Source organism: Elephas maximus, chromosome 23 (assembly GCF_024166365.1).
Source record: "Elephas maximus indicus isolate mEleMax1 chromosome 23, mEleMax1 primary haplotype, whole genome shotgun sequence".
Classification (NCBI taxonomy): Eukaryota; Metazoa; Chordata; class Mammalia; order Proboscidea; family Elephantidae; genus Elephas; species Elephas maximus.
In genome coordinates this window covers 8,691,852-8,716,951 of record NC_064841.1, presented here as the reverse complement: position 1 = coordinate 8,716,951, position 25,100 = coordinate 8,691,852, and the positions used below count along the sequence as shown (strand labels likewise).

The window sequence follows — 25,100 nt, the reverse complement described above, 5'->3', positions numbered from 1 at the left end:
GGAGGACTAGAGCAGACAGATGACAAGAGAGAAAAATTGGAGGAGGGCATTCTGGGTACTTACAGGTAACATGGAGACCAGCATTTCCCTAAAATGGTAAATGATTCGCCAAGACTCCAGAGTTCTAGGAAATATTTTTTTCTTTCTCCTAGAAGATCAAGTTTCATGGTTTCACAAAAATGAGTCCAAGTGTTTATAGATATTTTTAAAGAGCTGTTGTATTCCATGGATTGACACAGACCTTACTTTTTGAGAAGTCTACCCCTGTGTATTTTGGGCAGGGGACCGCATCTTGCAAGCCTGCCCATCCATATGTTAATTGATATTTTTGGTATGGAATTATAGGTGACTTTTCAAAATTGTGCATTTCTCTCATTTTCATTCATTTGAAAAACTGATTGGCATTATTTTTATAAAGTAGAAAATAAAAATAAACATGATCAAAATAGCACAAAATACTTCTCCAAATACCATCTAGGTCTGCATTGTCTAATCTGTATGGACAATAATAGCCACTGCTGTGTGGCTATTGAACATGTGAAATTTGGCCAGTCCAGATTGCATGGCTTGAATATCAAGGCCAAAGATTCGTTCTGATCTGGATAGTGAGTGAATTTGTGCCTTGGTGCAGCTTAAAATCTTAGGGTTGTGCTGCATTCGTTGTTTCCAAGTTGTACCAAAGAAACCCAAACCAAACCCACTGCCATCGGGTTGATTTCTGCTCACAGTGACCCTGTAGGACAGAGTAGAACTGCTCCGTAGGGTTTCCAAGGAGTGGCTGTTGGATTTGAAGTGCCAAGCTTTTGGTTAATAGCCAAGCTCTTAACCAGTGCACCACCAGGCTCCGCAAGTTGTATGGTATTATGTATAACCTGAGGCCTCTCTCTTTGGGCAGAATTTAGTTGCTAAAGCGTTTGTATGGGAATACTTACCCCAGAAATACATTCATCCTAGAAAAAACTTGTTTAGTAGCCTTGAGTTCATTACTCTTCTTTGTAATTCTACACAGTGACCTATTTTTCTCTTACATCGACCAATTTCCACCATCCCATTGGTGTGCTGTGATTCTACTTTTCTCTGAAGAAGAGGAATTATTTCTTCCTGGCATTTTGATGAAATTAAAAAGCCCTTGATAATACTTGAGATTTTTGTTTGTTTCATTTTAATTACCTTTGAAAAGTTCTCTTGTAATATGCTGTCTGCTCTCAGGGACTCAGTTTAGCCCAGTGAGTGCTTGTCATCTTGATGCAGCCAAAGCATTTCTTCACTCGAGATCCTGGGTTACAGGAGAAAAATGAAGAATCCATTAAGCTAAATGAGCACAGGGCTGTTTTTATTGAAGAGGTATATGGACAATGAATTTACCGGTAGCAATGAATTTTTATTCTGCGTGTATAATTGTGAACTATTTCAACGTGCCCGACTTGTTTATTTTACCATGTTTTACTATAGCTGGTCTTGGTTGTCATCGTTGGTGATTGTTGATTTAGTTACTAACTCTTGTGAGAAACATAAGCTCCTTGCATAGGGGTGGGGTGTTGGACACAAAGTACTTTTTTTTTTTGGTTTGGTTTTAGTTTTTCTTCTGCCATGGATATAGATGCTCAAATCACTTCATTAAATTACTGAATTTGGATAACAGTTATTTTAGCTAGGAAATCGGAGGTCTAATTCAGCATTTTTTAAAACCTCGGTAATGTTGACATGTTGGGCCAGACAAGTCTTTGTTCTTGAGGGGCTGTTCTTTGCATTGTAGGATGTTTAACAACATCTGTGGTCTCTACCTACTAGGTACCAGTAGCAGGGCCCTCCCCTCAAGTTGTGATAATCAAAAATTACATTGCCAGATAGCCCCTGGGGAGGGGGAAAACCCCTCCCAGTTGAAAACCACAGGTCTGGTAAGACTGATGTGTGGACTTTCCAGAGGTAACGCCAGAGGGCTGTACCGTCTGATGAGCAGGCTCAAGGATGGTAGAATGGTGGTCTGATTGGGTTCTGCCTCTGTGTAGGTTGTCCCTGTCCCAGCAGATTCTTTAAGCCAGAGCTTCTCAATCTTTAATGTATGACCACATCACCTGGGAGTCTTGTTAAATAAGACTCAGATTCCGTAGGCGTGGGTTGGCCGTGATACTGATGCCGCTGGTACGTGGCCTACTTTTTGAATAGCATGATTTTTTCTTTTTTTTTTTAGGCCCTGTACACAGGAGGCAATTCATAAATATTTAGCGAGGAAGGTGAAAATCTTGTTGTACTTGGCTGTAGTTGAGACTCCAGGCAAGAAAAAGTTACATTTCAGGGAGCCGTGAAATCTGGGATCTTTTCCTGAGTTTATTCATTACAGATTTCATCATTATCATCCCATCTTTGTGGTCTTTTGGCAATATAAATAGATATTTTATAAAAACCTACTGGAGAAAACGTGAAAAAGAATATCTTATTATACCTAGAATAGGAGCCCTGGTGGCACAGTGGTTAAGCACTCGGCTGCTATTTGACAGGTTAGCAGTTCAAACCCACCAGCTGCTTCATGGGGGAAAGATGTGGCAGTTTGATTCTGTAAAGATTACAGCTTTGGAAACCCTATGGGGCAGTTTTGCCCTATCCTATAAAGTCAGTGTGAGTTGGGATCGACTTGACGGCAATAGGGGATTAGTAAATGTATAACCCAGGACAGATAGCCTTGAGCTTTACCTGTGATAACTTAATTTCTTAAAAAAAATTCTGAACCACACATTGGGTGAACTGATGCATTGGTGTTACCAACGTTAGTTTCTGTACTTACGTTTGGGTGTGTTTGAGGTATTCCATAATTAGAAATAAAAATGCTTATGAAGAATTCATCGCTTTTATAGGCATCGTGCTCCCACCGTTGATGAGCTTTTTCGTTCTTACTCTTTGTTCAGTTCTTATAAAGCGACAATCCTGGTATTTCCTCCTCCTTCCTTCTAGTCCACACATCAAAAGCTTTAAAGCTTTAATCCAAGGTGCCACAGACCTTTTGGTAAGCAGTAAAATATTTGTTTTCTAGATTCTTATCTCAATAAAGAAAATAAAATAGATGTAATCATTGTGTACATTTCTGAACTTACTAAAGCCATTTTCTTATTATTACTGGTTCTGTCTCCTTTGTCCTGATGTGTAATTCTAAGGTGTGTGTGTGCGTGCAAGTGTGCGCGTGCGTGCCCTGCGTATGCGTCATCCTGGGTGATTTTGGGAGCAGTCAGAAAGGGTTGGCTAGGAGGGTGTATATATGCATGCTGCTTACTCAGTCATGTGGTCGTATTTTATAATAGTTTACATCGAGGTATTTTATAATATATTTTATGTTTTAAAAACATTCCGTACTATTTAATATTAATATTTAATTCTAAGCCTGTCATCAGTCTCCTGGCTTTCTTATTCCATGACTGGCTTCATATTTTACAACTTCTGGCATTCCGAATTTTGGCCTCCGAAATAGAGACTACTTAAAAAAAACAAAAAACTGGTTGCTATGTAGTCGCTTCTGACTTATGGCAAGCCCACGTGTGTCAGGAGCAGAAGTGTGCTCCACAGGACTTTCAATTGCTGATTTTTTGCGACGTGGATCACCAGGACCACCTCAGGGTGGACTCGAACCTCCAGCCTTTCAGTTAGCAGCCCAGTGTGTTAACTGCACCACCCAGGGACTCCTTAAAGCTAGATAAACAGCGCCACCTGCTTCTGGATCACAGACCTGTCTGGGAGGAAGTCATTATAAGCGTCCCAGTTGATCTCACAGAGGTGGTTACTATTTCCCTGCAGCTGCCTGTCCCCCTTGCGGCACAGAAACCCTTCTATTTGGCTCCCGGTCAGATTCCCACAGTAGCTACCTCACCCCTGCTGTGCTGTCCCCAGGACTCCCTTTCTGACCTATGCCCTATCTAGTCTCAGCTGGTGGGAATCTCATTTTCTCCTTTACCCAGAAGAATGAGCACCCCTTATCTTCCTTCCTTGTCCTCAACATTTAATGCTGTATACTTGCCCCACTTCAAAGGTCGCTGTTGACCTGATTTCTAAGTTCACTGTCTTTTTCTCCCTTGTCCTACTCTCTGACCTGTCTGTGGCATTTGTTGTTATTAATTTTTCCTTGTTGAGATCTTCTCCTCCAAAGATACATGGTAGCTCCCTGGCTCCTGTTTGTCTTTCATCATTCTTTGCCCAGACCTTTTGTTCATTTGCTCACTAAATGCATCAGAATTTTTCTTTTTACCATACAAACGAGTCTAATTCTGTAGTTACAGTCAAAAACCACTCCTAATGAGAACATCTCAGCAGGAAGAAAATTGTGATAGACTTAAAAAAACAGCCAGCTGTAACAACATAGTTGGTGTTTCCATAGCCATAAACTCAAATAAAGAAGAAATATACCTTTATACAGAAATTTTACACAGGCGTAGCTTTAAAACTGATTGTAAACCAAAGGAAGACACATTGCAAACCTCAGTCATTTTCACATTAATTGCATGATCTTCTCAGGTGACCTGTTCATTTTATTTACCTAACCTTATTTGCATGATAGTAAAAATTGCATTCAGCAATAAGAGTGAAGCTTATAGCATGAACTGCTTGGATAACATAGAGCACTTTCTGTAGGAAACTGTGTAAAGCGCATTTTCTCTCTTTAAAACTTTTAAGACACTTTGTTTTATTGCTTATCAAAATACACTTATAAATAGAATGACTAGAAAAGCAATGTTACATTTAACAAAAACTTCTGAAAACTTAATTACAACCTGATGCTGCATGATCTGCAAATAAATAATGAGGACTAAATTGTATTTCACATTTTTTCTTTCTTTTTTAAATCACACAACAAGAATGAAAAAAAAAATTACAGTGAACTTTTATTTCCAAAATAAAAACCAATTTGAAATAATGGCAGGTCCATATAATTCAAGGTGTTTGTTGGCATATATCACCTTTTAAACTGCATTCCACAGCCTAGAGTTCTTTTGTAACATGCGCTAGTGTAACAAACTCTTTAATAAGGGGTGAGTTTCCAAAGATCAGTGTGGAGTGTTACCGAAATAATTAAAGGAAAGGAAAGAATAATCATAGAAGTTGTAATGCTAGATATTGTGAAGACATGTCAGCAACAGAGAGCACTCAGGAAGTTCCCGATCTAGGGGAAGGTTGAACCAATTAGTGCCTCCGGATGTGACAAGGAGCCATCCCTGAGGGAGAGGCACAGGAATAGAGCAAGCACTTAAGCCAGTTTCAGGAATGGTGGTATCTAGGTGGCCTTCTCGGAGCATGTGAAAATGAAGGTTGACAAATAAGTGGGCTTTAGTCAGGCAAAGAAGGGGAGAAGAGGGAATTTTGGGCAGAGAAAAGCGGCAGGCTAAGGCACCAAGGTGCATGAGATGGCCCCATAGCTGGGTGACATCGGTTGCCCAAGCTCTTGGGTAACATGATAGAGCCTAGCCAATGAGTTACTGCTACTGCAGTTTTACAGAAGAAGAAACGGGTGTTTAAGGTGGTGGAGTAACTTGTTGAAGGTGATTCAAACTTTGGTCTGTTTAACATCAAGCCTCTACTCGTCAGGGAAGCGTTTTGTGTGAGTCTGAGGAGGTACTCATGCCCGTCAGTGTTTTGCTGGAGCCTCACCTCTGGGAGTCACTCAGCCAGTATTTCGTTTGCGTGTGGATGCCCTGTTTGTTTGTATGTTTGTTTTTTCCTTCGTAATAAATGGTGAGGTTCTGCAAGGTGCGTATGCCTTCAGCTGCTCGCTCCGGTGGTCTTCTGGACACCACGGCATAGAGAACCTCCTTCGTGTTTGCCAGTTTCTAAAAGTGTTTGAAGTTACTGTGTCCTTTCAGACTTTGATTTTGTCTCAACTTTCTGTTTCCTGGAGCCCTGGTGGGCAGTGGTTAAGAGCATGGCTGCTAACCAAAAGGTCGGCAGTTCGAATCCACCAGCCGCTCCTTGGGAATCCTGTGGGGCAGCTCCACTCTGTCCTGTAGGGTTCCTGTGAGTCGGGGTTGACTTGACGGCAAAGGTTTTTTTGTTTTGTTTTGTTCTCTGCTTCCTGGACTAATGTCCAAAGAGAGATAAGCAATTGGACTGTTCATAATGGTGATTAAAACAAATAACGTTTAATCTGCAAACAGTGGGGACCCTGATGCGTGGAGTCCATGGAATGAGTAGGCCTCTGCTTGCTGCTGTTTGTCACCTTTGGCTAATTCTCGGGCCAGAACCAGAACTAGTTGCCGTGGCGTTGACGCCGACTCACAGCGACCTCACGTGTAGACACGAGCTTCTGATGAGGCCAAGCCTCCCTTTTCTGTCCTCCTAATTCCCGGGCACCACAGCCCATTGACCTTACGTTTCGTTAGAACCTCGGTCAGTGACAAACATGGGTGGATCCCGTGGTCCCAGCGGTCAGTGACAAATGGGTTAATGCCACGATCACATACTTTCACTGAAGGGTTGGGCCGATTAGTTGTCACGTTAGATATAGCCGCATGCTCTTCTGAGGCTGGCGTGCAGATACCTAAGGACTTCCTTTTCTGCCAAAGCAGAGACACAGCTTGGTCTTGACTAATGGGCCTTCCTGGAGGCCTTTCTATGCACAGACTCTAAAACTCAAAAAGATCAAAAAATCTGCTCTTCTGTGCTGCAAGCGGCTAATTCTCAATGACATGGAATTACGACGGGTGGTGTTTAGTTTGGATAGTTAACTGATCTGCCTCAACCTAGTCAGTACTTTTAACTTCATCCACTCCCCTCACAAACTTTTAGCAGAAGTCATGGCAAAGCGCAAGCCCGGATGCCTGAGCCATTGGCCTTGCCTCCTGTGTCTCGGCACGATGCAGGTGGTCACTGGAGCTGTGGAGGAGAGTGAGCTGATGCAGACCCCGTGTGGCCCTCAGACTAGGTGCTGTGGCGATCTGTACACCACACTTCTGGGGCCACAAAAATGGCGCCTCATCACCAGCCTCTGTCCCAGGAACCACAAGTGGATAGTCAGGGTGGGTCAGCAGCAGTTGTTCACCTAAAGCTTCGTAATAGGCCAGGGTTTCTCAGCCTCGACACTTGGGACAGTTTTGGAGGGGGTCTGATTCTTTGTCATGGGGCTGTGTGTGCATCCTGGGGCGTTTGGCAGCATCCCTGCCTCTATCCACTAGGTGCCAGTAGTACCCCTATTTGTGGCAACCAAAAATGTCTCTAGACATTTATAAATGTTCCCAATTGAGAACCACTGGAATAACCCTTTAGTGTAAGTGTTTTTGATAACCATTTTAATGCAGGAAGAGAATTTACTCAGCTGTCTTCTTGGTGCCAAACTTTAACTGTATCTTCAGTAACTTCTCAGCAGTAAGTAATCTAGATGCTAAGGTCTGGGAATGGGAGGTGGGCTTTATTTGCGACGTTATTGGATCAGTGAGTGAATCGGTATAGTGATTCAAAGCCTGAATGTTAGCTCCAGTGGACCTTTGGTGGAAATCTGGCTCAATTTCTTAAAGAGCTATGATTTTGGATAGTTACTAAGGTCTCTGTGTATCCATTAAAAAAAAAAATTATTTTATTATGGTAAAAATATATGTAAGAAAACATTTGCCAATTCCACCTTTTTTACGTATGCAATTCAGTGGCATCGGTTCTGTTCATCACTTTGTACAGCCATCACCACTGTTTCCAAAGTGTTCCACCGCCATTGAGAGAAACCCAGTGTGCCCTAAGCTAAGACTCCCCTCTGCCTGAATTCCTGGTAACCACCGTGTATCAATTTTTACATCTCTAAAAATGCCTAAGGAGGCCTGGCGGCAGCACAGCAGTTAAGACCTCAGCTGCTAACCAAAAGGTCAACAGTTGGAATCCACCAGCCGCTCCTTGGAACCCTATGGGGCGGTTTTACTCTGTTTTGTAGGGTTGTTATGAGTCAGAATCAACTCCATGGCAACAGGTACCATATGGGTACAGTATGGATAAAACCTTGTAGCAGTCTCATAGGCTCCTACGTACCTGCTGTCTGGTGCGTGGGCAGTGTGTGACTTAGTGGTGGGAATATTGGGGGTACAGGACATGACTCAGCTGACAGTAAGAAATGCCTCTGGGAGTCACAGTCCTAGAGTACTTCCCCTGGGCCAGGCTGTTTACTTTCCCTCTCCACTTTTATTTTAAGTTGATTGTCTGTTCTTCTGCAGTGAAATGCAGGGCTGGAGGAGGCAGAGTCCAGCTTTGCAGAGTGCTCCAGGCTCCTCATTCTCTGGCCACAGTGCGGGGTGTGGAGGAGGAGGGTGGGGGAGGCTTTGCATCTGACGGCCCCTCTGTTCTCACCACAGGAAGTGGCAGCAGCGATAAGGAGTTGAGTGAATCCCAGGGTGTTTTCATGCTCTCATTCAACAATCCATGCAAGCCTGAGTCTTTGATGGGTTGGCACGCAGCCCTGAATGATTCCTGTCTTCCGAGTTTCGGGAACTGATTTTGTTCTGTGTGGAATTAGGTTCAGCACCCCGGATTCCTGGCATTCTTCCAGCCTGTCCTTCTTCGACATTGTTTTGGAATACTTGGAATACGGGGCTCTGTTCCCTGGGGCCAGGCAAGGAAATGAACCTCTGACCTCTTTTGGCCTCATTGTGATTGTGGTTGCATTTGCCAGTTAGGGAAGCAGTACTCAGATCTCCAGCTCACAGGGCTTCAGAGCATTAAAGGTGCCCCTCTGCTGTGGGGATGGGAACATTTCCATCTCTGAGGAAGTGACTGCTTTAACTGTGTAGTTAAATATCAAACACCTGCGTGTTTGTGCAAGGATCAGGCTTAGATAGCCAAGGGAAGAAAATAGAACATCTAGGACTTTCAGGGTGGAAATATTGGTAGAAGATTCTCATACACTTTAAGTCCAACATTTACCAGTTGTAGGACTCAGTAGCCTTAGATTTTCATAAAATAAATGAATTCAGTAAAGTACGATGACTTGGGCAGCTCTTAAATGAATTTGAGTTAAACGCAGCAGCAACTATATCCATTTCAAAAAAGATTAGGACTTAAATGTGAGAGGCACGTTTTTTTGCAGCTTAAAGGTAGTGCTCAAGGCACATATGGAATCAGAGACCTTTACTGGGTCCAGAGTTTGGGATCCATTGTTGAATGTATGTGTCCTTTTCCGTCCATTCATCTGTGATTGTTTCTGCTTCCTAGTGGATTCCAGTAGAAGTCAGTCAAGTATGCCGTAAGAAAAAAGCCTGCTGTCTTTGTATGGCCCATAGAAGCTATCCGATGCCATCTCATTATTGCCTCAGAGATAATGTCTGTGTGTAAAATATTCTGATAATAACTAGCCCTCCTTCCATTTGTGCCTGTGTGACAGTTTCATGTACATGGCTTCGTTGGACCTTGTAAAACACACAAGGACCAGTTCTGTTTTATTCCTTGCATTTGATGCAGCCTCTGTCTGTTTTCTTCTGATTGTTTTCCCAAAATTATCACTTTATTCTTTTCTATCTTCCTTTCTCTCTCTCTGTGTATAGGCTACTTCTCTTCAAGATATAAACATGCTCAAGTCTTCAAAGAATACAGAGTAAAGGAAAAAACCTGTAGGTCTAAAAGTTGAATAGTCCGGTAACTATAAATTTCCCCAAGCCCTTTTCTTCTTTACAAAGCCAGAAATAAAAGCCCTCTTCAGATGGAGACGTGGTGATACCTTAACACCCATAAGCTCATCTGGTTTCTTAGTACCGCTACCCAGTAAAAGGAAGCAGGGCTCTTAGGAGAAGTGACTGGTTTCAGATAGGGCATGTGGAAGCTGCAAGGTGCGTTGAGACATCTTGTGGGTAGGAAAAAGGAAGTGCTCAGAAACGTAAAAAAAAAAAGGACTTGGGAGCTGGCGTGGGAAGGTCTTCCCGAATTTGAGACAACTTGGTCATCACAGAGAATGACAGTGGTAGATGAAAATACATTGAAAAGCCCACCAAATTCAGGAGTTTTTAGTGATATTGAAAGTGGAGATGTGAAAGTCGGAGAATGAAAACAGAGGAAGCTCTTTTTTTACAGAAGAGTGGCAGCTCATAAATGCAGGAGGAATGGTAGAACGAGAAAGTCACCACTTTGCCAACCTCAGGTGGTAGTCGATTAGGCAACAGTCATCAATGGCTGCCAGAAGCCACCGGGTGAAAGGTTGTCGTTAGAAGGCATGACTCCCAGACCATTTTGAATAATAATAACAAAGAAAAAATACTTTCTCAGTGAGGGTATCTGGTGGTCACTGAGTGATCAGACTTACCAAAAACGGGATAAGCTGACACCTGGTGCCTCCTGATTTGATGTAGTTAGAAGTACCACGCCACACCTAGACAGTATCTTGCGAAAAAGGTAACCATGGGTGAACAAGCTGACAACTGAGAACGTGGTGCTTTCTACAGAATAGCAAGTCTGGATTCTTTGAAAGAATCAGTGTCGTGACAAACAAAAATGGTGGGGTGGAAGGGGGGTTGGCCTAGATTAAAAGAGGCCAAAGAGAAATGATGAGTGAACTGTGATTGGTATTTGAGGGGAGTAGGTGATAGAGCTGTGGCCGTTGTTCTGGACAGTTGTGGAAATCTGAATACAGACAAAATGAGATGATACTACTGAATTAGTGTAAATTTTCTTAGGTATGATAATGATGTGATTAGGCAGCAGAATAATCTTCTTGAGAGACATCTGCTTATTTTCAGAAGTACATATATGTGTATATATACCTGTCTGTGTGTGCACGTTTGCGGATATATACTAGAGCCAAATATGCATGCATGCATACATAATACACAGTATACACACATATACATATGTGTGTGTCACGTACATGCATTAGTGTATGTTCAGTATGCATGTTTGCTCAGTTCCTGACATGTAGTAAATGCCTAATTAAAGTCTCCCAGTCTTCCCTGCTAACTTTCTTGCCTTTCCTTCTCTGTCACCTTTTGGGGTTCCTGTTCTGACTACCTTTAAAACTGGTATTTCTTGTTCTGTTTTTCGACCACGTTTTTCTCCTTCTATCTGCTCTTCTAAGCCAAAGCAATCTTTGTTTCAAACATTGTTTAATACTCTTCCATGGCTTTTCATCATCTTTAAAGTGAATTTTTTTTTCTTTCCTCTGAAGTCTGTGGGTGGCACAGTTAATAAGCTCTGCGGCCAACTGAAAGACTGGAGGTTGGCATCCTCCCAGAGGTGCCTTGGAAGAAAGGCCTGGCAATCAACTTCTGAAAAATCAGCCACTGAAAACCCTCTGGAGCACAGTTCTGCTCTCAACACACGTGGGGTCACCATGAGTCAGTTGATTCAACGGCAGCTTTTTTTTTTTTTCTTATTGGGTTTTTTGTTGTTGTTCTTTTGTAATTGTAGGAATTCTTTGAATATTGTGGGTACTTCTTCTGTAGGTTGTATATGTTATGAATAGCATCTCCCGATTGTAGCTTGTCTTTTTACTTTTAAAGGTATCTTTTAGGAAGCAAAAGTTATTAATTTAACACAATAAAATTATCAGGTTTCCCTTTTCTTATTAGTGTTTTTGGTATCTTAAGAAAATTTTTTTATCCCAATGTCTGAAAAACAGTGGTTCTTAAAATGTGGCCTACAGAATGCTGGGTGTTCCTGAGAACCTTTCAGGGGCCCATGAGCTCAAACTCATTTTCAGAATAATACTGAGATGGTGTTTTCCTTTTCTCATTGTGCTGACATTTGAGCTGATGGTTGAAAAGCCTGGGTGGGTAAAAAAAACACCTGGTGTCTTCATAAATCAAGGCAGTATGTACGAACCTGTCCTACAGTCAGTGTGTGGTTTACTGCCAGGCAGCCTTAGTTTCTAAAACAACAGCAACAACAAAAGGCCAGTTTCACTAAAGAATTTATTTGGTCAAGTGGTAAAAATTATTAATTCTCAATAAAGTGTCTCTTTGATATTTTGTGTGACAAAATAGGAATTTTGCATAAAGCACTTACCATGTATGATGGTTGCCTAGAGGAAAAACACTTTTATTATTATTATCTTCTTTTTGAGTTATGAGCTGAGCTAGATCATTCTTTCATGGCTCACCATTGAAAGAATGATACAAACTAAGTATTCAGACTTGAGTATTTGGCAGACATTTTCTCAAAAATGAATAAACTGAGCATCTACTTCTCGGAAAACAAATAGCAGTATTTGTTGACAGCAATGAAATTAAAGCTTTCAAACAAAAATTAAAATTTTGGAAAACTTTTATCTGCCACTGTGAGCTTGACAGCTTCTCATTACTTAGACTGAGGTCAGTGGCAATATTAATGAATATGATGTTTTTGACACTGTCTAATGAAAATGGTACTTCTAAGGTCTTAAAAAAAAAAAAGAAAGGTCTACATGAAAACCTGTTCTCCAAATGACCAATGCTTGATGTTACAAAGTCAAGCCTGGGTCAAAGATCCATTCAGAGATCCAGATCAAAGAATTTCCATGTAGCAAAGTATGAATTATTCATTGTTATTGGTTTTCGATTCCACATTCCAACCAACCTTTAAGAAACTACCACTTTCTGAGTTTTGGTGTGGTATCAGAGAAGAGAATCCACAAGGCTATTAAAATCCTCTCTTCTTTCACTCTCACGCATCTGTGTGAGACTGAGTTTCCTTCAGTAAATTCTTTAACCAAAACAACCTTGTGCAACACATTGAATGCAGAAGTAGATATGAGAATACAGCTGTCTCCTAACAGGCTGGTCCCAAAGAGATATGCAGAAATGTAGAATAATGTCACTTAGTTCTAACTCATTTTTTTTTAATATATAGTTACTTTTCATAAACATACATTTATGTTAACAGGTTATAGTATTTTTAATGAATTAAAAATAAATATTTTGATACATTTTGTAGTTCTGCTTTCTAATATGGTGAATATTGATAGATATACCTCACATAAACAAGAACTCTATGGTATCCTCAGTAATTTTTAAAAGTGAAAGGGGTCCTGAGAACAAAAAATTGAGAATTCCTGGCTCAAATATTTTTACTTACATTTTCTAATAGGATTTTTTATTTGTTAGCTTGCTTGTTTTAACATTTCAGCCTTAGTCTAGTGATATGTGAACTGAAACTTCCTGGTGCATCATTGTAACTCCTGCATCCAGATCAGATATCTTTCACTTCATTTTCTTCGGGAGTTTCATTTGGAAGATGGTTCAGTTGTTTGGTCACCTATCCAGCCATGAAACAAGTGAATTGAGGTCATAAGCACCCTCACACCTTTCTCCCGTCTATAGCCCAGGCCTCCAGGCCTCCTCACTATCAGGCCCATTGTCCTGGCCATAAAGAAGTGACCTACGTGTTTCAAGTGTAGGTAACTTGTGATTGTAGGTACTCCAGTAGACATGGGCTGGTAGATGTTCATCACATGTGAACTGGCACCATGGCCAGTTCCCCGTGAGAGTGATAGGAAGGAAAGTGGGAAGCACTTCCATTGCCCCTTACTCTTGTGATTTCTGTTTTTGTTCTCTGAGTCTCAGATTCTAACCCAAGGAATTGCGGGTGGAATTTCACCCTTGCTGGTACTACCTCTGGAACCCTGGTGGCGTAGTGGTTAAGAACTCGGCTGCTAACCAAAAGGTCGGCAGTTTGAAACCACCAGCCGCTCCTTGGAAACACTATGGGGCAGTTCTACTCTGTCCCGTAGGGCCGTTATGAGTCGCAGTCGACTTGATGGCAGTGGGTTTGGTTTTTTGATTGCGTACTACCTCTGACTTTGTTATTTGCACGGATAGGAAGGGAATCTCATTTTTACTGAGTGGTTGCTTCTGCGCGCCACGTAGTAGCATCTCTCATTTAGAGTCTCAGCAGCTCTTTGGGGTGCTGGTTTACTCATGGATTTTTTACAGGTGATAGGGCAGAGGAGAATCATAGAGGCTAAAGAGCAAAAAAAAAAGAAGAAAACCCACAAAAATGTAGCTCAAGGTCATGGCAGATTGAAATTCAGCGGATGATATACAAAGCCCCTGCTTTTGCCACATGCAGATTGCCTCTATAAAAATCTGAGTCCCAACAATACTATTTTATACAATGTAATTTTTGCCATTGTTGTGCAAACAGCCCTGCACACTCCCTTGTTTCCAACTGGTATTTATGTGTAAATCCTAAGTTTTATTGGGCACTTTCCCCTCCTTAGGTCAGAAGCAAGGAGGGGCAGGTGAAAGGGCCTAGATTTGAAGCCAGGTGACTTCAAGCCCCATCCTTGGGATTTCTAAGGTGTGTCATCTTGCTTAAGTCTCTGAGCCCCTCTGGACCACAGTTTCCTAATTGTTCAAACAAAGACAAGCTAGAAGGCCTTGCCAATGTAACCTGGATGCTGCAAACACCCAGTGATATGATGGTGTCTGGGCAAAGACTTGGAAAGAGGAGAAGGGCTGTACTCACGGGGTTCAGTACTTGGAATTGGTAATTAGAAATCGAGGATCTTGCTGTAATGTCAAAAGGATGTAAAATATCAGTGGTTTTCTCTCTTGTGCTTGACTTCTGGGCCTGCCTTTTGACGCTGAAATAACCAATATTTGGCTCTTTTTACTCACAATATGGCATTTTCATGTTGTTAATGCTGATACACTTAAAAATGATTGGTAAAATTACACATGATGGTATATAAATAATATACATGTATTTGTATACAGTGTCTATAAATGTATACACAAATATGTATATGTATACCAAAGAGCACATGGCAAAAAGCAAGCAAGCCTAGACCTTGGTTCTGTTTTTCAAAACAAACTTTTACCCTGGATTTTCTTTCTCATGCTTCTTGATTCCATGTGTTCATGGCTAGTAGCCTGTGAAATGCTTTGTGTTGAAGACCCACTAAAGATGATGAAGCATCTTACCCTAGAATGGGTGTGGCAGGCGTGGAGAGTTGGCTAGGATGTTTGACAATGCTAGTCTGTTCATTCTAATTATGTTAATATATAATAAACCAAAAACAAAACAAAACCCAAACCCATTGCCGTCGAGTCAATCCCGACTCATAGCAACCCTATATATGTATAATATATAATTAAAAAATAATACACATATATAAATTATGTCCTTACCATCCCACAAATTAAAACCAAAAACCATCTCATTATGTTAGCATATAATACACATATATAAAACAAAAAACTAAACCTGTTGCTGCCGTGGAGTAGATTCTAACCCATAGCGACCCTATAAGACAGAGTAGAACTGTCCTGTAGGGCTTCCAAGGGTGGCTGGTGGATTCAAACTGCTGACCTTTTGGTTAGCAGCCATAGCTCTTAAACACTGCATGTGGCGTGTGTGTGTGTGTGTCTGTGTGTGTCTGTATCTATATCTCTATATATACTTTATATATATATTCCCCCCTGTCACCCCCAAATGCTTCCTTTAAGTGGGGAAGCTGGCAGGAAGGTTGACAGATACAGAAATAAAGACAGAAGAAGCTGTAGTTTCTCCCGTTAGCCACTTGTTAAGAACCACAGCTGTGTAAAAAGACTACGTTTAGTGGTTTTTTAATTTCTCTGTGGGCAGGGGGCTTGTGGTCATCTCTTCCTCCCTCTAGTTAACAATGCTTACAGTTTTTCTAGAAAATGTGACTGTTTTGTTTAAATTTTTTTTTGAAGAGGGCTAAGTACAAATTAGAATTTCAAGTCATTACTTTGCATTTCATGGAATTTACTGTGCAATTTTTAGCAAAACGAAACAGTAGAATAAGTTTCAAAAGTTATATTCTTTGTCCTTGTTGTTGTTAGGTTCCGTTGAGTCAGTTCCAACTCGTAGCGACCCCACGTACAACAGAACGAGATGCAGCGACCTCCCCACATCCTCACAGTTGTCATTATGCTTGAGCCTGTTGTCCTTACCATTCACAAATGAAAACCAAAAACCACTAGGAATGCTTAATATTTAAATATTTGTAAGATTCCAGAGGAAGGCTTCAGAGGTTTAGAATCAAGGAAATGAAAATCAAAACCTAAGATACTAACTTAAAAAAAAAAAAAAATCAGCACACAGACTTAATTTCTGTTTCTTTCTTTTGAAAGTAAATTGTGACTCATCGTTAAATCCACACTGGTAGTCAGGACATTTAGAGTTTCAGAGAAGACTTTCAGGGCTTCTGTACGTGAAGAATTTCACCCAAACCTTCTGTTTTCTTTCTTTGTCCGGCATCTCAGTTCTTTATCAGACAGCGTTTGCTCTGAGGGTTACGTCATAACTCAGCTGTATTGGTGTGCTTTCTTATATCAAATACAGATTTTCAGCTCATTGCCCATGCAACATACATTACTGTCTTATATCTTAAATGCTATAGGTTTATCAATTAAAAAAAAATGGAATTTTCCTAAAGCCCAAGGAAAAAAATTCATGCTCCACCAAATTAAACAGTAATTTTTACAGGGAAAAGTTGAGTGGACTTAGTTTATCCTTTGAACTGAGAAAAGTCAGATCTGACCTATAGATCTGTTACTTGCCGCTCTATCCCATTTAAAAAAAAAAAAAAAGAATTTAGGAAGTCAAGAGCACAAAACGCCATCTTACATTGGAATCATGAACATTCTTTAGCTGTCCCCTGCCTTGCCCGGAATTTTCTTACTTACCGTTTTTTCCAGCATCTTATGTTCTTTGTAGGCAAGATTAGATCTGCTGCCGAGTGTAACATCTGGTGTTGAGGGAAATACACTTTGCTTTCTGCCTGGGCTGCTTGTGTTGACCAGTGGGAAAAGCTGCATTAGCTCTCAAACCAAAACATCTAAAGTGCTGTATGAAATGTTGACATCTTGCCAAATGCTTGAATGTCATGGACTACAGATGTCCAGGGCGTTTTGGAGCTTAGCTCTAATATGTGCTCGTATAAGTTGGATCCAGTCTGTGCTTAAAAAGTCTGTGCTTAGGGGTTAACAAATTCTCAAAGCCCAACCAAACAGTAAATGGTATGAAACTGGGTGCCAAGAGAGACGGAGAGGGAGAGAGAGACAGAGAGAGACGAGCAAGTCAGAGCACCAGCCAGCAGCAGGATAGATCTTTCCCGTGCCTGTCCATGGCCTTTTCCTGCGAAGCTGCTGTAGTAATAGCCTCTGTAGTTTTTTGGAAGTGTTTTCGAGTTGGGAGGAGGAACCCTGGTGGCGCAGGGCTACGACCAAAAGGTCTGCCGCTGGAACCCCCCAGCCCCTCCAGGGGGAGAAAGCTGTGGTAATGTTGCTTCTGTAAGGATTACAGCCTTGGAAACCCTATGGAACAGTTCTACTATGAGTTGGAATGCTATGAGTTGGAATCGACCGGACAGCAGTGGGTTTTTTGGTTTATTTTCAAGTTGTAATTCACGTTGCTTCAGTTAACTCCTTAAAACTTGTTAGAAAGCTTTTGAAAAATTTTTGAGAGTAAAACAGAATGGAACATTGCTTGTTGTCAGTACTAGGGGAGGAAGTGGGGAGGTTATACAAGTAGGTGCTAAGCTAAGAGAGAGACGAGTGAGAGCAGGGTGACTATCAAGGAAGAAGAGGTGCTGAAAGAACCCCGAGGCCATCTCCTCTGGGCTTGGGCTCCTGCTGTACCCTGAGCTGTTCTAGGACGTTGCCTTGAAGCCTGGCAGTGCCTCTTCAGCTCAAGCTTCACCCTGACACGCTCCCAACTTTGGATCGAAGCTTTTGGGTCTCTAACCTTTCTTCATATCACTCCAGCACTTAAATATAGCTTTGGAGCACCCCGTTTGTGTTCTGGACTGTTACTTGACCCCCCATTTCTGATTATTTCCATATTAACGAATTGTTGCTGGGGTTCTTTGCACTTAGATTGTCCTTGGGATTAATGCAATCGTAATACATCTCTAAGGAGGAAAGGCCTGCAGCTCCTGTACTCTGTCGACTTTGAATTGATTCAGTTTTGGCCTGTGCCATCAGCTCTACCCATTTTACCAGTGTGTTCTCCTCTGAAAGAACAGTGCTCATTACCAGCCACGCTTGTTATCGTCGTCGTTAGGTGCTGTGGAGTCGGTTCTAACTCAAAGTGACCCCACGCACAACAGAATGAAACACTGCCCGGTCTTGCGCCATCCTCACAATTGTTGCCATGTTTGAGCCCATTGTTGCAGCTACAATGTCAATCCATCTCTTGAGGGTTTTCCTTTTTTCTCTGATCCTGTACTTTACCAAGCATGAGGTCCTTTTCCAGGGACTGATTTCCTCCTGATAACATGTCCAAAGTATGTGAGATGAAGTCTCACTATCCTTGCTTCTAAGGAGCACTCTGACTGTACTCCTTCCAAGACAGATTTGTTTATTCTTCTGGCAGCCCATGGTACATTCAGAATTCATCACCAACACCCTAATTCAGAAGCATCAATTCTTCTTTGGTCTTCCTTATTTATTAGCCAGCTTTGGCGTGCACATGAGGCGATTGAAAATTACTATCAGACCAAATAAAATAAAACCCTGAAAGCTGTCCCTTGATCTTAAGTCCTCTTCTGTTAGCAGCCATCCAGATCGTCTGCATTTGCTGCCTTGACTTCCCCATTCATTCTGCAGTCCCACTCTGGCTTCTGTCCCAAAGGTTTCTCCAGAACTGTGCAAAGACCTCTTTATTGCCCATCGCTCAATTCAGTTTAAAGGCATGTTTGGGCTTTAAGGCAGCATTTGATGATTCACACTCTCCTTGTAATGTCTTCTGTGACACCGTGCACTGCTTTTTTATCTTTCTGACATGGTTCCCTTCGCCATTAAGGGCTTGCGCTTAAATGTTGATGCGTTTGTGGGCTGTGTCCTGAGCCCCGTGCCCTTGCCTTTCTCTGCTCCCTCCCTACCTTGTCAGGGCTTTTGACTTGTTGCCTGGCCCTTCTCCTTAGCGTTACATCCCTGTGTACTGTTGTTCTCTGCACAGTTCTGTTCCGATGTTCCCTGGGTGTCTCAGCGCACGTCTTTGTCTATCTTATGCTCCCACATTGTGGTACCATTGTCTACTGGCCACCCTAGCCAAAAATCATTAAATTCTCCTTTACTGTCTCATCTTCTCGCACTCAATCACCAAAACCTGTAGAAATTTTTTTAACACCTAAATATTTCTTGACTCTGATTCCCTCCAAACACCAGTTCATTTTTTGCTTGGATTCCCTGCCTCCAGCCTGCTTCCCACTCTCAGTGCCTGTCCTCCAGTCATCCACGAGAGGGAGCCATCTAAAGTGCAGGCAGAGCTATGCCCCTATTGTGGGTCCCAAGTGGTAGTTAAGCACTGGGCTGCTAACCGAAAGGTTGATGGTTCGAACCCACCAGCTGCAGACGTGGCAGTCTGCTCCCATAAAGGTTACAGTCTTGGAAACTATATGGGACAGTCCTCCTCTGTCCTGTAAGGTCACTATGAGTTGGAATCAACTCTATGACAATGGGTCTGAATAGCTGCAAGGTAAAGTCCTGTTTCTCAGTCCGGCAGGCCTAGTGCTCTGTGATCTAATGTTCTTCATCTCCCGCCATTACTTGAATTTTGTATGACATCATTTCACTTTGTATTATAATATACTTTATATTACGCCAACACTGCCCTTTCTGTTACACCAACATCTGGCCTCCCTGCACATCTGTATAGTTCCTTCCTCCATGTTTGGGCTTAGGCCATTCCTCTGCCTGGAATAACCTTCTACTCCTCTTTTCCTCCCTGGCTCATCCCTATTTTAGCTGTTTTTAAAACTTCACCCATTCATATTCTTGCTTCTTGATTTCTCTATAGCCACATACCACCTGCTGTGTTTTACAGCTGATATTTGCTTTACCTTGAGTGGCCTTTAATAAGTTTAAATGTTTAGCCTCATCCTGAAATGAAAAGCCCTAAGTTTTAGAAGTTCTAAAGCTCTTGGGGGAATAGTAAGAAACAATCATTGATGGAATCCACTAGCACACAGCAAAGGACTCAGGGGGATATGGGCGCATGACAGGAACCTTGTATAGTGTGAGAACGGCAGTTTCTGGAATTTTAGAATCTGCCGTCAAAAGAGGTAGGCCAGTTTAAACTCGGAGGACACATTACTATAAACTAGTTAAAGAGGAACACATCCTCCTTTTACTGTATTTAAGTCGATTGTGTCTGTAGTTTTGAACTGTACCAGAAACCACTGCGCTAACTGTCCCAAGAAGCACCCTGCCCCCCTGCCACCTCTCCAAGTTGAAGTGGGGCAACACCAGCTTGAGATATGCATTTGAAGTGGCTTCCACCGTGTCCCATTTCCAAACACACCATCTGCCTTCTACCTTTGGCTTTTGTCAGGCCTTCTCTTCTGTCTCCACTTGTTGAACTCCTAGGGATGCCTTAAAACCCTGCTCAGACTCCTCTGTGGAGCCTTCCCTTCCTCTCTCACAGTGAATCACTCCTCCCTCTCTGAATTCCTGTAGTGCTTAAAGTGAATCCCCACTCCTCAGACTTTGCCCACGACCGCAGATGGTAGTGACTGTCTCTCCTGGTTTTGGGGAGAGTCATGTCTTTGACTGATGCTCCCCCAGTCTGCTGTTCATGCAGTCACTTGGCCTGTCTGGGGGAGGAGAGAGTGGAGGAGGCAGTGATCTGTCTGTGACCTGTCACCTGTTATTGCCAGACTGTCCAGACTGGCTTCCTGGGCTTGGCACATAACTCCTCTGCTCCACGGTCCATGGCCACCCTTCCCCAAGATTTCTGCTTGGTGAGAAAAAGGTCTTTTCAAATATAAGAATGTGATTGTATTCAGTCAGTGAGGAACTCCAATATTGTTTATTCTTTGCCTATCTTGAGAAATGTAGACATTGATATACCTTCTTTTTATTTTGAGTTATTTTTCATTTTCTTTTTGTTGATAATTTAAATTAAGCTAATTTTAATTTTTTTTTATCAAAGTCAGACACGCATGTATTCTAAGAAATAAAATAATTTTATAAAACTTATAATGCCAAATAGTAGTCCATACCCTGTTTCTGTGCCCTAGTAGCCACCTTCACTTGTAGGTATTAGTTTTAGGTTATATTTCTAAATAACTGAGAGTTCTTGGCTTTCAGTAGTGTCTTCGTGTGGGAGATGAAGCGTTTACCTCCCTTACCCTGCACACGTCCCCTCGTCTGCTTCCCCAGGGTATAATTATGTCCACAGTTTTGGCTACGTCAGTATCCCTTATTTGCATAGTTTATGCCACCAGTTGCCGTTGAGTTGACCCCGACTTGAGGCGACCCCATGTATGTCAGACAGAGCAGAACATAGCATTTTCAGGCTGATTTTTTAGAAGTAGATTTCCAGGCCTTTCTTCCAGAGCACCTCTGGGTAGACACGACCCTCCAGCCTTTCAGTAAGCAGCTGAGCAAGTTAACCGTTTGCACCACCTGGGGACTTGGTTCATATGATTAGAACTATTTGTAAATATTATTTCTAGCTGAGGCTCATCACTTGTTTCAAAGGCATGGCAGCGCCCCAACCTTCTCTAGTAACCGTGGAGAAACCTTGCCATTCTGGTTTAATGAGTCAGAATCAACTCCATGGCAATGGATTTGGTTTTGGCTTGGGCCCCCTCTGAGTCCAGCTGGCCATTTTCCCATTTAAAATTAGTTAAAATATATAAACATGCCTCATAAATGTTAGCTGTTATTATTGTTTCAGTAATAGAGTTTGAGCCCAACCTCATCCTTACTTAATCCAGTTCTTAGCTATATATGTGTGAATAAGCTTAAAAATACATTTGCCAACAGCTGCGTTGTAAGATATATATAAATATGTAAAGTCCTAGAGATATGTATTTTTATGTATAAGATACAACTCTTGCTGGGCAGACACTTCTTTATTAATATAAATCCACAAGCAGAGAGGTAATCGTACAGGCAGTCCCCCAGTTACGAACCAGATCCATTCCTCATTGTAGGTTAGTCTGAATAGGTGCATATAGTTCTTATTTAGCATTACTTTAGTGCAGAAAAAGGGTTCGAAGCCTTTTCAGTGATTTAAAAGCTTCAAGTACAGCAAGGGAAGGTGATTATGATGAAGAATTTGTTGCGAGTAGGGGTTGGCTCAGTCGTTTTAAAGTGAGGGCACATTTGCATAACCTTAAAGTGCAAGGGAAAGTTGTCTATAAGTTGGTCATTGGTAACCCGGAGAGTGCCAGTACTGACAAATCCTTATAATAATTTTCTGATTTGTTACGCTGGAGAGAACTGCTAGCTTATCCATTTTTAGCCATTTTTCTTCCTAACTGAAACTAAAAGACTAAATCAGGTCTGCTATTTTCCTTGCTGCTCTCTTTTCGAGTTTTCCAGAGTCCTTATATTGTACTTGATAAGCAAGGCCTTTGATTTTATTCGTGAAAAACCATGGACAATCAATTAGAAGATTGAAGGTCCTGAGTCATAAACTGGCGGGTCGAGGATTAGCTTGTGGAGTTGCTGAAGCTGCTTGGAGACCTATTTCACGTCAGAATGAGCAATCCGAGAAAAGTGCTAACAGTCAAATATTGAAGGAGATTGGGGAAGAAGATAGTCCCTCCCATTTGTTTGGAAAAATACTATTTTGGGGATTCATACCAATTGGCATTGCTCAGGAGGGACACACAGCATGATTTGAGGGTCTAACTTAAATAGTGCTAGATAATGAGCAGTAGAAGAAAAAAACCAAACCCGTTGCTGTTGAGTGGATTCTGACTCACAGGGCTCCTGTAGGACAGAGTGGATCTGCCCCATAGGGTTTCCAGGGAGTGGCTGGTGGATTTGAACTGCCGACCCTTTTTGATTAGCAGCTGTAGCTCTTAACCACTGCGCCACCAGGGCTCCAATGAGCAGTAGAGAGAAAGTCCATGGCAGTTAAATACTGCTCAGCAGAAAGGACATGGTAGCGGGGTAAACACCCACCAGGGATGGCTCTGTATTGGTTGATAGGTCGCACATGAGCTGCCTTGTACCCTCTGCAGATACCTGCAACTGATCGCAGCCCTTTGTCCTGAAGCCTCCTTCCCAAGGGGTTCTCGGAGGGGTCCCCTGAAATGAAAGCTTTGGCCATCCTTGACTGGAATTTCACCCAGGACAAGTGGAGAAAAAGTTACGGCAGAACTAGTCAACTCCAGCATGGAGACAAAGCCACGCTTAGATTAAGCCCTGATTCTTTGCAGTTAACACTATATAACATGGTTTAGTTAAATTTGGTTATGAAAGCCAACACTGCCTCTTGTCAGCCATGTGACCTAGGACTAGTTATGCAATTGCTCAGTGTCTTCATCTGTAAAAGAGTCTAGTGCCATCTACCCTATTGTGGTTGTTGGGATGTTGAAATGAAATAGCATGTTTTCTTAATTGATGGTGAGTAAATGGTAGGGGCTCTTATTCATATTGTCATAGGCTATTTTTTCTTTGTGATTGCTTGCAATTGTATTATTGTTGAATATATGGTAGTAAAAATAGAATACTATGCTTTGCAATTTTAATAGGTGTTAAATTTTTTTTTAGAAAATCCAAATTTGGCTCAGTAACCATGACTATGGGAAAGCTCTCTGTTCAGATGACAAAGCCGTGTATAACCCTGGGAAAGTATTCCAAATGATAAACATAGTATTAGGAGGAAATGAGCTCTTACGTTCATTATCCTGGTATACTCAGACATTTAAATACAGGCACACATGATGGAGTGCTTCTCAAACTTTTTTATTTTTGCTCTAACGCACTTCAGGTAATGTGACACATCCTTTCAGTGGTTTCCTGTGTGTCTCCTGCATGCCTAGTAAGGAGACAGTGGAGATTCAGGATGAACCAGAGACGATGCCCCAGCCAAACCCAGGCTCCACAGAGAGTGCAGATTGCTTGCTCCCTCTTACTTCACTGTTGCCAATCCAAGAAGTTACTTAGGGCTCCACTACTTTTTTTCGAGTGTAGACAAATCGTGTGGTCCTAAATTATCTCGCCATTGCCAGAAATCACATCAGGCTGCCAGGAAAGACTATAAAGCTTATTGTCCTAACAGCATTATTTAGCAGTGTGGAGATGAGTGCCTCTTGCCTTTTGACTTGACATCTAGGAGATGCTAAATAGTAGTAAGCTGTTTCGCTGTCAGTTTTACTTTCCCTGGGTAAGGAGAACAAAAGCTCAGATGAGCAGGGCATTTGGTTAGTCTAGCTGACTGGTTATGAATCCATCTGTATCTCTTGTGGGAAACAACAGAAGGCTTTTTTTTTTTTTTTAATGTACCATGGGAAAAAAATAATGTTGTAATTTGCTAAATTATCGCTTGCTCTTTACCAAATCAAATAGCAACTTATCAAGTCCATGTGTGAAATACGTGCAGCTTGCCAGGAGTTGGGATGCTTAACCCTGTGCTGGAAGCACTTAGTTTTAAAAAGCAAAACAAAAAAGGAGCACATGATACAGCTGCTTCTGAAATGGAAGAAATGGTTGTGGCTAAGGAAATGATTATGAGAGATTATAGACATTTTAGGTCTCATATGTTTCCTCAGAGCCTATCTGGAATGGCTTTCTAAGTGACCTTGGCGGAAAGCCGTCTTTACGTGGTCTCTTTTCTTTTTGCAACACTTATTCTCTTCAGTGTCATGGTAATTCTCTTTTTACTCCATGTCAACTGGCATGTTGTAGTTAGTGTAAATATTTATTGGATCTTGTCACTGCATACATATCTTTTAGGCAGTTGAAACATTTGTTGGCCTGTAATGCTGGGGATGTGAGAGACAGTATGTCTAAGTAGTTAAGAGCATGGTCTCCAGAATGGATTGCCTTGGTTAGAATATCATACTAACTGTGTGTGTCCTTGGCCACATTGCTTAACCTCTCTGTGCCTCAGTGTTCTTGTCCTTGGTATGATCTGTACAAAAGTGATGTTGTAAGGAACAAATGAGTGCCTGTCACACAGAAGAGCAGAATAAATGTTGCCTGTCATCAGTATTATTTGCCATATGGAGAATTGGATAAAAAAAAAATTAAATATTTGCATTGTGGGAGTTTTCTTGCCATTTCTAAAAGAGATGTTTGGAGAAAACATGGTTTTGAAATGGATTTTGAATATAGTATTTATGGACTTGTTGTATTTTTTAACAGTTTTCCTCCGGCGTGTTTGACTTCAATGAAATTCAGCCCAATTTCTGTATTTCAGGTTTCTCAGTCCCCACATGACAACATTTGAATGGCAATTAATAATTGCTGATT

General features: G+C 41.7%; 2 protein-coding genes across 12 annotated transcripts in view; one reads left to right on the top strand and one right to left on the bottom strand.

Moving 5' to 3' along the window:
- MED12L (mediator complex subunit 12L) overlaps positions 1-25,100 on the top strand; it is a 361,451-nt gene that overhangs the window by 149,729 nt on the left and 186,622 nt on the right. The gene's annotated exons all lie outside the window — the stretch shown is intronic.
- Positions 1-25,100, bottom strand: part of P2RY14 (purinergic receptor P2Y14) — a 52,838-nt gene that overhangs the window by 4,818 nt on the left and 22,920 nt on the right. The window contains exons 1-3 of one of the 6 annotated variants that reach the window (XM_049867839.1): positions 16,569-20,720; positions 1,171-1,276; positions 64-148 (exon numbers count right to left, since the gene is read on the bottom strand). In XM_049867839.1, coding sequence (XP_049723796.1) covers positions 64-84 — 21 coding nt within the window. In that variant the 5' untranslated portion in view covers positions 85-148; positions 1,171-1,276; positions 16,569-20,720. Of the gene's footprint in view, positions 1-63; positions 4,287-16,568; positions 20,721-25,100 lie in introns of those variants that run through there. The other 5 variants (XM_049867838.1, XM_049867841.1, XM_049867840.1 and 2 more) reach the window with 5 other exon arrangements.